General features: G+C 44.7%; 1 protein-coding gene across 1 annotated transcript in view; it reads right to left on the reverse strand.

Moving 5' to 3' along the window:
- Positions 1-9,349: 9,349 nt before the first annotated feature.
- LOC122538788 (acetylcholine receptor subunit alpha-like 1) overlaps positions 9,350-12,464 on the reverse strand; it is a 132,472-nt gene continuing 129,357 nt past the window's right edge. The window contains exon 6 of the mRNA XM_043673156.1: positions 9,350-12,142. Coding sequence (XP_043529091.1) covers positions 11,939-12,142 — 204 coding nt within the window. The 3' untranslated portion in view covers positions 9,350-11,938. The remainder of the gene's footprint in view (positions 12,143-12,464) is intronic.

Raw genomic sequence — 12,464 nt, forward strand, 5'->3', positions numbered from 1 at the left:
AAAGAGGAGGGAATCGCGCGTGTGCGCCAACGGGGAAGGAAGAACGCGCCGATGGCGTGTAAAGGGTGTTCACCACGCGAACGAAAACAAATTCGCGATACTATTACGTGGATAACGTCGCCCGCGACTGTTCTCCGGGTTGTTGTCGACGACGTTTTCGCGATCGTTCGTCGCGCTAATAATCTAAGTGTCTGCTCTTTCTCTCTTTCCTTTCATATTTTTCTTTTTTTCCTCTCGGCATTTTATTCCGCGACACATTCGCGTTGCGGTGTCTCGATGAAAACGTGAAAAATTGTCCCGTAGCAAAGAGATGCGTGACCTTGCTCGATGGTGATTCAATGGTGAGGATTCGCGTACGACTGTGTGAAAAACTGTTTTCGATGGCCATGATTGTCGGACTGATGTTGAGAACCGATTTCTCCAACCGATGCGGGAAATGAAATGCGAAAACTTTCACGACGTAGGAACGAATAAATTGATTGGTAACAAGAGGGGACGTAAAAGAAAGAGGGGAAAGAGGAGAACGGAAAGACAGAAGAAATAAAAATAACACCGTTGCAAAAATAAAAGGATAACATCGATGGTTCAGAAATTGAGAGCAACGAAAGAAGAAAAAAAAAAAAAGAAACCATGAAAAGAAATTTCGGGGATCGAGAGGAGGGGAGACAATAGGGTTACCCGATCGGACGACGCAGTGAACTGTGGATGAAGTACAAAATTCCCGTTCGCAAAACGGAAACGAAAAAATCCCTGTTGTTCGTCGTACTTGTTACGTAAATTCTCTTTATGGACGGTATAACATTCCTCTTTCACGTTCCCACGTTAAATATCGACGGTTGTGTCCATTGGACGACGTATTCGGCAAATTCTATGTGTATATTATATGTATGTATGTGTGTGTGTGTGTGTGTGTGCATGTGTGTATGTGTGTGTACATATTATAAATGCTGGTTCGCCCGGTTTCCCTTTCATCGGCTTCTAATTTGCGGATCACCCCGAGAAAATCGTCTTTCTTTGTCAGGAATGCCCCACGGAAGACTTTAAGCTTCTGACGATACACAGTACTTGATTTATTTGAGCGTTTCACGACTGTGACCCAGACCATTTCAACGGTTCTTCATTCGGGACCGATCCCCTCTGGGCATCCGGACGTCTCGGAAACGATGAGAAAAAAGAAAAACGAAAAACAGAAACGTAGAAAAAGAAGAAAAAAAAAAAAAAAAACAACGGAGAAGCTTTCGACGATCAACGAAAATCGTGTGGTTGCGATCGGTCGTCCGCTGATTTCGACGACCGGCCAAGCGGTATCGTCTGTCGCCAACCAACCGAAAAGTGTGCGTGCAACTCCTCGAAAAAATTATGCTCGCGGACGACTTTGAAATCGTCGAGCTAATCGACGTTGCGTGACGAGAAAGAAACCGTACGCGAGTAAGAACGGTCGATCAGAGCAAAGGTATCGCAAAGGAAAGAAAAACGATTTCTCGATCACCCGATTGAGTCTCATTCCGTGTCGCGCACCGTATCGCGAGATTCTGGCACGAGGGTCACAATCAGAAGGGTCCTATCTATTAATAGTTTAATTAAACACGAGATTATCACTTACGCAAAAAATTGTCGAGTTCGCTTATCAGGCTATCGCAGCGCCAGTTTCTTGTAAACACTTACTCTGTTACGTTTATTACTTCTTCTCTTTCCTTTTTTTCCCTTTTTTTTTTTTTTTTTTTTCTTTTTTTTCGTCGACCGTGTCCATTTTCTGCCAAGCGAATGAAATAAACGTAGATGGAAACGTAATTGAAGNTCGTTATCTTCTCTCGTCTATTTATTTTTGAATCCCGCCTCCCCCCCAAACGTTTGAAGTTTCTCGTTGATTTTTTGGATAATTTCGAGGGGCGGTCGAGAACGTCGATTTCCGATTTTGGTATTTGCCCAAAGTCGCGGGAAGTTGCCTCTTCTCGCGGCCCCCGTGAACGTTGACGATACGATCCTACGAAACCCGAAAAACCCGAAAAACCTCTTCGATCTGTCTACGTTTCACGTAAGTAGAGCGACTTTTATTTATCTCGTTTGCCACGCGTCGCGGTCTCTCGCTTGTTTGTCCGCGGGAATATACTTAGAAACGAGCGAGCATAGCGTTTTAAATAACTCTTTAAACTGAGATTTTCATTTTTCAGCGGAAAAATTCGGTGATTGTACAGGGTGGGAAGAAAAGTTTGTCCGTGGCTGTCATGGATGAATTCTACACCTTCGATTTGATGGAGAAACGTGTAAAGAACCTGTCGCAAAATTGAACTAGGTCAATATTTTTCTTTTTTCTTTTTTTCGCATTATATTCTACTCGTCACCAAGATAAAACTTTTCCAAGAGAACCACATGGTTCTCTTGAAAAAAAATGGCAGAAAAGTTTCTTAATCATTTAACACTGCGCACGAGTCATAACAGCGACTTTATGATTTTGAACGCGTGGATGCCTACTTTACGTAATTTTCCTATTAGGTTTCACTCACATTTGATTTGTCGTAGTTGTAGCATCAGTGTCAGTTTAAATAATCTGACTGTTAACATTAATCGAAACATAAAATATTACGTAATATAGACGCCGTCGGAATCATAAAGTCGCTGTTAGGACGCGCGCATCCGCAGTGTCAAACTCTTTTCAACAGTGTCAGGTTGCGACCTATGGTCCCTTCCCGATGAATAGAGTACAATGCAAAAAGAAATTCTGACTTTGAAATTCAAGATCAAGGCCAATTTTGCGACAGACCCTTTACATATATTTCCACGACATATCGAAGGTGTAGAATTCATCTGTGACCAGCCACGGATAAACTGTTGTCCACACTGTACCTTACACCTTAATTTCTTCGCTTGAAACGTTACATTGCTTTGGTAGTTGCAGCGTTGGAATTAAAATTTTAATAGTAAATCCCTGTGAAAACCCGCGCATCGACTGAATCGCCGTGAAATGAAAATCACAAAGTGAAAATAAATTTGAGACGAAGCGGGTGGAAGGAAGGAAGGGAGGGAGGAGAACGAAATGACGAATTACGAGGGACGCGTCTTTGGAGAAACAGGGAGGAAGTTTCGATTAACCAGCCGGACAAACCCTTAACGAACGCTGGAGGCTCGTTGTTTCTCTAAACGAGGGCGCGGCGACGGGCTGAACGTAAGATTCCTTTGTAATTCGGTTTATCCTCGCCTCCGGGGCCCTTCCCTTTGTGTCCCGGCCATTTTTAATTCCCCCTCAGTATAGTCGCGAGCGCGGCGTTTCGCTGAACGAACGCCAGCGAACATTTCGCAACGAGACGAACGCGAAAAGCGTGGTGCAATGGGAATTACACGATGGGTAAATGAAGGAGAGAAAAAAGGAAGAGGAGGGAAAGTCGATTCGACGATTCGACGATAATTGTTTCTCGTTTTCTGTTTTCTTCTTTTTTTTTTTTTTTTTTTCTTTTCTCGGAGACACGATTCTCCAATCACGTGCTTTCGTGTATATATATATATATCTCTTCGTCTTCGCCGGGCTATCGTTTCGATCGTCTATCTCGGCGTGGAGAGACCAGATCGGGGCAAACAAGAACGAACGGAGGAAGAACAAGGTCAGACAGCCTCGAATTTTAATCAAACTTCTACCTGGTTGTCCCACGGCAAGGTGGACACACGTCCGCGATAATCGGGGAAGCCTCCTTCGTGCTCTTGTCCTCCACGAGAACCGGTGCACGTTCACACCGAATCGGGACTCGCTCGCTTTAATCCATTTGCTCGGTGTTCGTTCGCTCGTTTACCTTACATGCCCGCCCTAATTTCGCAGCCCCGGGGTTTACACTGCTAATGAATCGTGCGAGTCGACGAAGGCTCGAGGCGCGACTGAAAAATTCAATTACGACGCTCCGGCTTCGTCTGGCCGACCGCCCTTTTCAAGCCTTCTCTGGCCAACCGGTTCGCCAGGTTTGAAAAACCTGGGGGGGAGAGGCTCACCGCGTCCGCGGACACCACCCCGTCTGAAACAGAATTATTTCGCGTCCCGGATCGTTTCTATTCACCTCGAGAGATTATTCACATCCTCCTCGAGCGGTCTATTCAAACGGGTACGAAACGACGGCGGGATCTCTCTCTCTCTCTCTCGGCGATACGGCGAAAAATCCGCGATTCAACGGGTTTCCAGGACGCTGGGCCCGCGGTTTAAATTAATCCACTGGTAAACGTTAATAAACGGGGGGCGGAGGGGGTGGAGAGGGAGTAGCGGCGGTTGATTTACGTGGGAAAGGGACGTATAGACGACGTAAATGAGACGGGGCTTGTGAAACGAAACTGAGCTCTCTCTCTCTCTCTCTCTCTCTCTCTTCGAGGGATTCTGTTTCGGTTTGAATTAACCGAGGCGATAAGATAAACGGATACCCGATGAATACTCGTGCGCGAACGGAGTAATTACGTTTCGCTGGATTTTGTTTACCTATCTGGTTTTTCGAGAAACGTTGGACGAAAGACAAAAGATCTGGCGAAGAAAGGAAAACGAACAGCAGTAATTAGAAACGCGAAAGAAGAGCAAAAGAGGGAGTGGGGAGGGATAATAAAAAAAAAACAAGCCAAGAAACCTTTTCGTTTTGCGTTGAAAGCACGTGATCGGAATCGTTCGACGATTTTTTAGGGTGAATGTTCGCTGCGCGAGGGACGAACAGGCACGACAACGTTTACAGAGGCTTCGATTCCCGTTGGCGCACAAGCCAGAGCCCTTCTCTGATCAAACAACCATCCCGATCGCGTGTGGATCGCAACGATACGCGATCACCACGTGTCACGGCTAAAACATAACGTTACACGGCGTTACGTTCGTTACGTTATTACAATTTACACAGGTTTAAAGCTGAATCGCTTCGCGATCGATCGATTTGATTGCTCGAGCCTGCCGATTGTTGTCGACATCGACACGATCGTGAAAATGGTGCCGCGTGAATGGAATCGTGCGGATCGAATCGACGACGACTATTACAGGCCGATCAAGCTCCAGTTGATCTTCTTTCTTTTTTTTCGTCGTGTTGCGTTTCATTGTCACGGATCGTTTATTACCAACGAGTATCAACTTAAACGTACGACAACAACGTACTATCGTTTGATCATTAGCGTAACAACTCTCCCTTCGTTTAAACCGTGTCCTTTCGTTTTTTGCGTCCAACGATTTAATTTCTCTTTCCTCTGTTTTATTTTTTACATCCCTCTCTCTCTCTCTCTCTCCCGTTCTTAACGTTAATCGTATCAATTAATGTTGCGGCAATTGTCGACGAAGCAACGGGTTGGCAGGAGGGGAGAAAAGCGGCCTCTGGCGGAACAATGGCCGTCGTTCCGCCATTGTTTTTGTTTATTGTTGAAATTACGCCCGCTTGCGCGTTCCTGCAATCCGTACACGTTTAGGTCGATTAACTTTTTCACGCGTTACACGCCACTTTCTTTCCTTCCTCCTCTCTTTCCCTGTCTTCCCTTTCTTTTCTAACGGAAAAAAAAAAAAAAAAAAAGAAAAACTCGAGCGAATTAAACAGAGAGAACGTCGTAACTTTTCGCGTAAAGTAATTCTTCAACAGCCGGTTTATATTTCGCGGATCACTTTCTCCAAACTGGCGAAATAATAAATTTCATAACATAACGGTGCCGCGGTTGTCGCGACACGTTTGCAAGCGTCGCTCTCCCGAATTGAAAAGCCGGCCGTGTCGTTGCTTGTTTGACGCAAACGCGCGCTCGGTTATTTTGTAATCAGCCGGGGAAATCCGTCGATCCGCGTAATCGAATGCCGGACGAATTCTCGTTGAAATCAATTGCACGGATGGAAATCCGATTGAACAACCTTTCCCCGAGCATGGATCCGTATCGTTTTTTGACGTTCGTTGGATCGAGAGAGAGCGAGAGAAAGAGAGAGAGAGAGAGAGAGAGAGAGAGAACAAAAAAACAGTAAAAAAGGGAATCGTTACGTGACGCGTGTAATTCCGAGGACGCGGCAGTACGTGCATTACGTAGCCGCGTGACGTTCGCGTAATAACGTCACAAGGCTGGTTGCGTGGCCGCGTTTGAAGTCTGATTTAAGCCGGGTCGTAAATTAATAAACTCGAAACGGGAAGTCAGAAAATGCGAACAACGGCGAAACGACGCTGCGGCACGACAATTTCCTCGAATGAACAAAACTCGCGAGTAGACGTTACGTTGGAAACACCGCGACTGGCGGTTGTAAAAGGCCGATTGTTACGTAAAGAAAATAGCCTCTATAGCCAGAATGAAAGAGGAAGATCATTGTCTAATTGCATTATTTATACTACAGACATATAACTGTTCGTTTCAATTTAAAATGAGAATTGACGATTGTTGTAAATGATTTACTTCGTATTGTTCGTGTCGATGGGTTAAAGAAATAGAACGGTGAAATATATACAAAGTAAAATTTTCAAATTGTGCACACGTATGGGTTATAGAGGGTTGATCAGAGGCCAACGATCGGTTTTTCGAATTCAGGTAAAGGACATTTCAGAATGATTAAAATAAAACGAATATCATCTCAATCGCGCTGCATAATACCATGAAAAGAAAACTGAGCTCTCGTCGAAGTTTCGTCGTAACAAAATATTTTCTAAAAATTAAATATAATTCCCAGTCGACGACAATAATAGGAATAGTTACTATTATTATTATTATAAACTAAAACAGTTCAACACCTTCGTCAAAAACCGGGTAAACGAAAACCACGCCAGCGGAGGAGTGGCCATTGTAATTTCGAACAAATATGATTCTACTGAAATCTTATTAAATTCAAACTTAGAAGAATGCCACACCACAGAAATCCAAAGACAGAAATACGGAATCAACGCAAACGTAAACCTGGCTTCTCAAAAAATGGCATACAAAAAGTATTAAAATATCTCAAAAACATAAACTACTGCACACATATCTAATGACCTCGCTGTGACGTTAAAGAAAAATAGAAGAAGAAGAAGAAGAATAGAAATAAATCCGAGCAAAAAAAAAAAAAAAAGGGAAAAAAAGATTCACCGTCAAAGTTCCCGAAATCAGGCAAAAACCAACTTGGATTGTCTCGACAACGCGGGAACGCGTCTAACGAAACCATATATCACACCGTTATATAGTACACAGCGCAGCCATAACTCATAAACGTTTACACGCGATGGCAGTTTGCCGAACTCTCGGCGAAGCACGGTTTCCAACGCCGTGTGTATGTAGTAAAGTTAATCCTCGCAGCGTTATGTCCGAAGAATGGCCGAAACCGCGCGAACGTTTCTCCTCTCCTCTTCCACCCCCCCCCTCGAGAAATTCACGAAAACGAACGAACGAAAATCATCCGGATGATCGGCGAATCGGGATCATCGTCCGCGCTTCCCCCTTTTCCTCCACACTCGCACACTCGCGTTGTTCATCGTGTTCCATGGATCGGCGTTATTAATAAATACGTCCTCACACTGCACACAATTTTAGCAACCACCACCACCACCACCACCACCACCACCACCACCAATATACACCGGCGCCGACCCTCACACACCACGGGGCTGCCCGAGTGAATCGTCCTCGGTTTTTACTCTCTCGTGTGATTAACTCTCCTGTTTATACCTAATATGCACATATTAAATATATATGTATATATAATACTGTTACCTTTACGTGAGCAAATAAATTGATTATTATACCGTTCGGCGGACAGAGGGAGCGCCTGGATGGCACGTTACATTTTTTCTCCCCGATCCATCCCACTGGGACGCTCCCGCTTCCACCTTCGTCTCCTTCGTCGCTCTTCATTGTCAAGTGTGTACGAACAATGTCTCTCTCTCTCTCTTTCTCTCTGTGTGTGTGTGTGTGTGTGTGTGTGTGTGTATGTATGCACGAGTGTGCGCGTTCGACGCGCTCGCGCGCCCACCCACGAGCTTCGTGTGTCTACACTTTCCTCCACTGCTTTCCCTCACGTTCGCTCCTTTTGCATGTGTCCAAACGATCGGGCGATAATCGACGGTGGGTCATTCTGTGGATCGATAAAATCGTTCGAGTCGGGCACGCTTTGAGCGTTGCGTTTTCGAACCGGAAAATGGTCGATGCTTCTGAAAGACTGAATGGCTTAAGCGTGAGTTCGTAGAACTTTGGAGTTCCTCTTTATTTTTTTTTTTTTTTTTTTTTTTTTTTTTTTTTTTATCCAAAAGTTCCGAATACGTCGAAAGACCCTTGGAGAAGGAAGGTTCACGAGACGTTAGAACGGCTGTTCGACGATAACACGGAAATATCGTAGAAATATCAATGTACCAAGGCTGCGTATCGAAATGAGATTCCTCCCTTGTGGATCGAGAGGAACGACGTTTATCGGTGGAATTCGAGGAATTCTAACGTCTCGAAACGCCTTCGGGATTTATGCATCCGTCGGACCTTTCGTAGATCCTTTCGTACGTCCCTAGAAGCGAGTAGTTCATCATACACAAGGAGTTTCAGGGTAAGACGATACCGAACGGTGGATCCTTGGGTCGATCAAAGGGAAGTAATCGCGTTTTCGACGTCCTCTGTTTCTAGACTCCGATGTATCGGCGCGCTTGCATCCCAACAGCATCCGGTGATCTTGTTTTCGTTGGGAGACACAGAGCCAAAGACACCGTATTCCTCCTTCGAACCTGCTACTACACTCCATCGTCTGTTGGTCGTTTCCCTCGTTGCGCTGCTCGTATCGATCCGCTTGCACGAGCCAGTCGCAAGATCCAGAGTCGAAGGAGCGGAAACTCGACGAATCTCCGACTTCCGCTGCCTTTGTGCAGCGAGTAACGATGAAGAACGGCGCTCGATGATGATGTATAATCCGTGAGCTTTGCCAATCTTCGATCGATAGGTTCAATTTAATTTGATTTCCCAATTTGTTTATTTATACGGGACAGGCGTGCAAAGTTACGGAACTAAAGTTACAAAAGATGCAAGCAGAAAGTAAACAAATTAGAAATTTATTACAGAATTAATAAGTTAAATGTAGGAAAAGAGAATAAAAAATAAATGTTAAATTATTTTGGTACTGGGTTAATTTAGTAGTTCAAGCGTGCTATTTTTGAAAGGTAAAAGGAATAAAAAAAGATATGAACCGTCAGATTTCTTCTTATTTTATCAATTTGCCGAGCAAATCCAAGTATGAAGAAAGATGTAATTCTTCGTAAAATATCCAACATGCGGACCTCAAAACATAAGATAAAGTAGTATCACTATATTACAGTAATTTACGTTAGTCTATTAAAATTTTCGATATCTGATTCTATTTCTGTATTTTAAATTATCAATGTCAATAGCGAAATTCAAAATTGTTGTATAAAATCCAATAATATCAATTATCCACGATGCACGAGGAATGCCAGCACGTGAAATAAAAGTTGAATTGATTTTAAATAAGAAGAAAGTTGAACACTTTCATAGAATTTTACGTGAATCTCCTCCACTCGAGAGAAGATCACAAACTCGGTCTTCATCTTTGAAGAGTTAAATAAGCAGGAAACGACAATTGCAGATTCAATCTTGTCGAAGGATTCTTCGACAACGAAGAGTGGATAGACAAAGTTCATCAGAGATTTGAACGCACTCGATGGAGTCACGAATGAAGATAATTGATTAGTTTCTCCACGGTATCTCAGGATTTCGTGTGTATTTGGCGAATATTTCTGCGATTTACTGGTTGAAAATTCGCCGAGTTCTCTTCACGATCATCTCAAACTTCATCTCGATAAATAAAAAAGACTCGTGATCTCGCTACAAAAACATCGTTTGCTTTTTTAATTTTATCTGGGTGATGCTTGCTCGCTTCTAGGAATCGGATCAATCAAAGTCCGTTGCTCTTAAAATTGGCAGTTGTTTGCGAGCTTCTCTGCTCGCGATTCTTCTATCTCTCTCTCCTCGTTATATTTCGTCGAGAACACGCACGACGAAAGAGTCGGTTGCTGGACGAATAGCTTGCTCGCCGAGAAAATTATTCGATCGATCGCTTGATTTTTCATTATTCTAGATCGACGCACCAGGCCGTGTGCTAAACATTCAAACCACGAGACTCGACTGAATAATTTCGGTTAAACAATTTTTTTCTTTTTACAGGAGGATAAAATGACAAGGAACAAAGTTCGAGGAATTAAAAAGAAATTATTCCGACGGAGATATTACACACGTTTGCGCCACATTTACTTCGTTCGACGATCGAGTTTAAGCTAAAACGAGAGAAAAGAAAAAAAAAAAAAAAAAAAAAGAAAGAAAATGCAGATGGAGAAAGGAATGGGCGAGAAACGAGGGAAATTTTCAGTTCGTGCTCTCTTTCTTTCTTTTTCTCTCTCTTTTTTCGAGTCTCTCGTTGCTTGAGCGAGCAGCACACGTTTCCTGGCACGATAATCACCGGCTCGACGACAACGACGACGACGACGACGACGACGACGACGACAACGAGTCTCGTTCTTTACCATTGCCAGCAATTCTCCAGTCCGAAGAATCCTCCTTCGTCGTACGTTTCTCGCGCCAAGCTCTCCCTATGGTTTCCAGCTCGCGTTTCTATGCTCGGTTGTGCGTGTGGCGTGTGTCGTGTCCGCGCGAGCGCGGCGCACCCCGTGATTATACGATGCGTCGAGAAATATGCGGATGAATATCGCGTTGTGTGCTCATACGCGTTTACTGAGATCGTCGAGTTATATCTACGCACGTAATGGATGTATAATTCTTTTTTTTTTTTCTTTTCTCTTTATAATACCTATGTGTGCACCTTGCGTACGCACACCGCGAACGGATGTGCATGCGTGTGTTTTTTCTCACGATTCATTTCTTTCCTTGATGCTTTTTTTTTCTTCTTTTTCTTCCTCTTCTCCTCCCTCCTCTTCTTCTTATGTTTCTCTTGTTTTAGCTTCTTTCGTTACGTATAAATGTTAACATGCTCGTTCTGCGCAAGTGTGAAACCCGTGTGTGTACGTGTGTGTGTGTGTGTGTGGATGTCGCCTGTACGTATGCGTGTGCGCGTATGTATGCAAGAATCACGAATGTATACGTATATATCCCTTCGTATACGTGTTCCTGCTCGTGGCTTGTGTGTACGTATATGCGTGCGTGTATATAACGTGTACGTGTTTGTTTCTTTAAACGTCTTCTTATATAAAATCGGCAGTTCGGGCAGTTCGACGTCTCGCCGCACGACTCTAGCCTTACGTATGAAACCAGATTTACAAAAATACGTTGCGCGTGTGTTTCGCGTATTTGGCACTTTTTCTCCTCTCTCTCTTGCCTCCCCCTCCCAACCCCCCGCCCCGAATCCTCTCCTCTCTCCTCATTCAATCGCGCTCTCACCTCTTTCGCACCCCCATTCGCTTCATCCATCCTTCTCTCTTTCTCTCTCTCTCTCTCGTTTCATCCCTCTCACACGCTCATCCCGATCACTCTCGTCCGTGCACACGATTCTCTCTCATATTTCTCTCTCTCTCCCTCTTCCCTCCCGCGAATCACTCCACTCTCATCTCGCGTTTCAACGAGTCCCAGGGATCGAGACCCGAATATCGGATCGCGTCCACAGTTCCAAGAGGGAAAGATCCACGCCTTCGCGATTTCTGCCTCCTTGTTTCCACTGTTCCTCGCGGAGATTTCATCATCTCCGGCAGCAGCGATCGAGAGAGGGTCCTCTTGCACGTCGACGCGAAAATCGGCAGTTTCGATGATGGGCGGCGGCCGCTGAACGACAACAGCGACGACGACGACGACGACGACGACGACGACGACGACGACGATTATGACGACGACAACGACAATGACGACGACAACGACGAAAACGGCGACAACGACGACGACGACGCCGACGACGACGACGACGGCGACGGCGACGACGCCGTCGACGACGGTGGCAACAACGATGACGATGACAGCGTAGCAGCTGCCGCTGTGGACGCGGCGCGGAGCCGCGCGGGATCGTCGACTAGTCCTCCTCGGAACCCATGTTCAACAGCATCATCTTCTTCTTCGCGATCTTGCTGTACTTGATGTCGATCGGCTTCGTGGTGTCGTAGAGACTCGGCGCTTGCAGGATAATGAACACCGTGCCCAGCACGCAGACTACCGTGAATAGCCAGAGGAAGATACGGTCGAGCACCATCGCCACATATTTCCAGTCCTCCTCCACCTGCAGTCAGAATAAATCAAATCTGTCAACTTGGATTTCGAGCCTTCGAGCTTTTCGTTACTGAGAAATTGTAAAGAGAATCGAGTGTTTTAGCTTTGTGCAATATTTATCGCCCTTAAGAAAGGATAAGTGCAGCATTAGACTGTAGAAAGTCATTTTGATTTCTATGTGACTCGCTAATTATATCGTTTTCTTGGTTATTCTTAATCGCTGTACTGACACGCAGTTTTTAACGAGTAATTTGTCTCATTTCGTGACGATTCAAAAATAAATCATCATATGCTCCGAATTACTCGAATTAACTAGGATACTGACATTTTCG

Source organism: Frieseomelitta varia, unplaced genomic scaffold, assembly GCF_011392965.1.
Source record: "Frieseomelitta varia isolate USP_RPSP 00005682 unplaced genomic scaffold, Fvar_1.2 scaffold_177, whole genome shotgun sequence".
NCBI classification, from domain to species: Eukaryota; Metazoa; Arthropoda; class Insecta; order Hymenoptera; family Apidae; genus Frieseomelitta; species Frieseomelitta varia.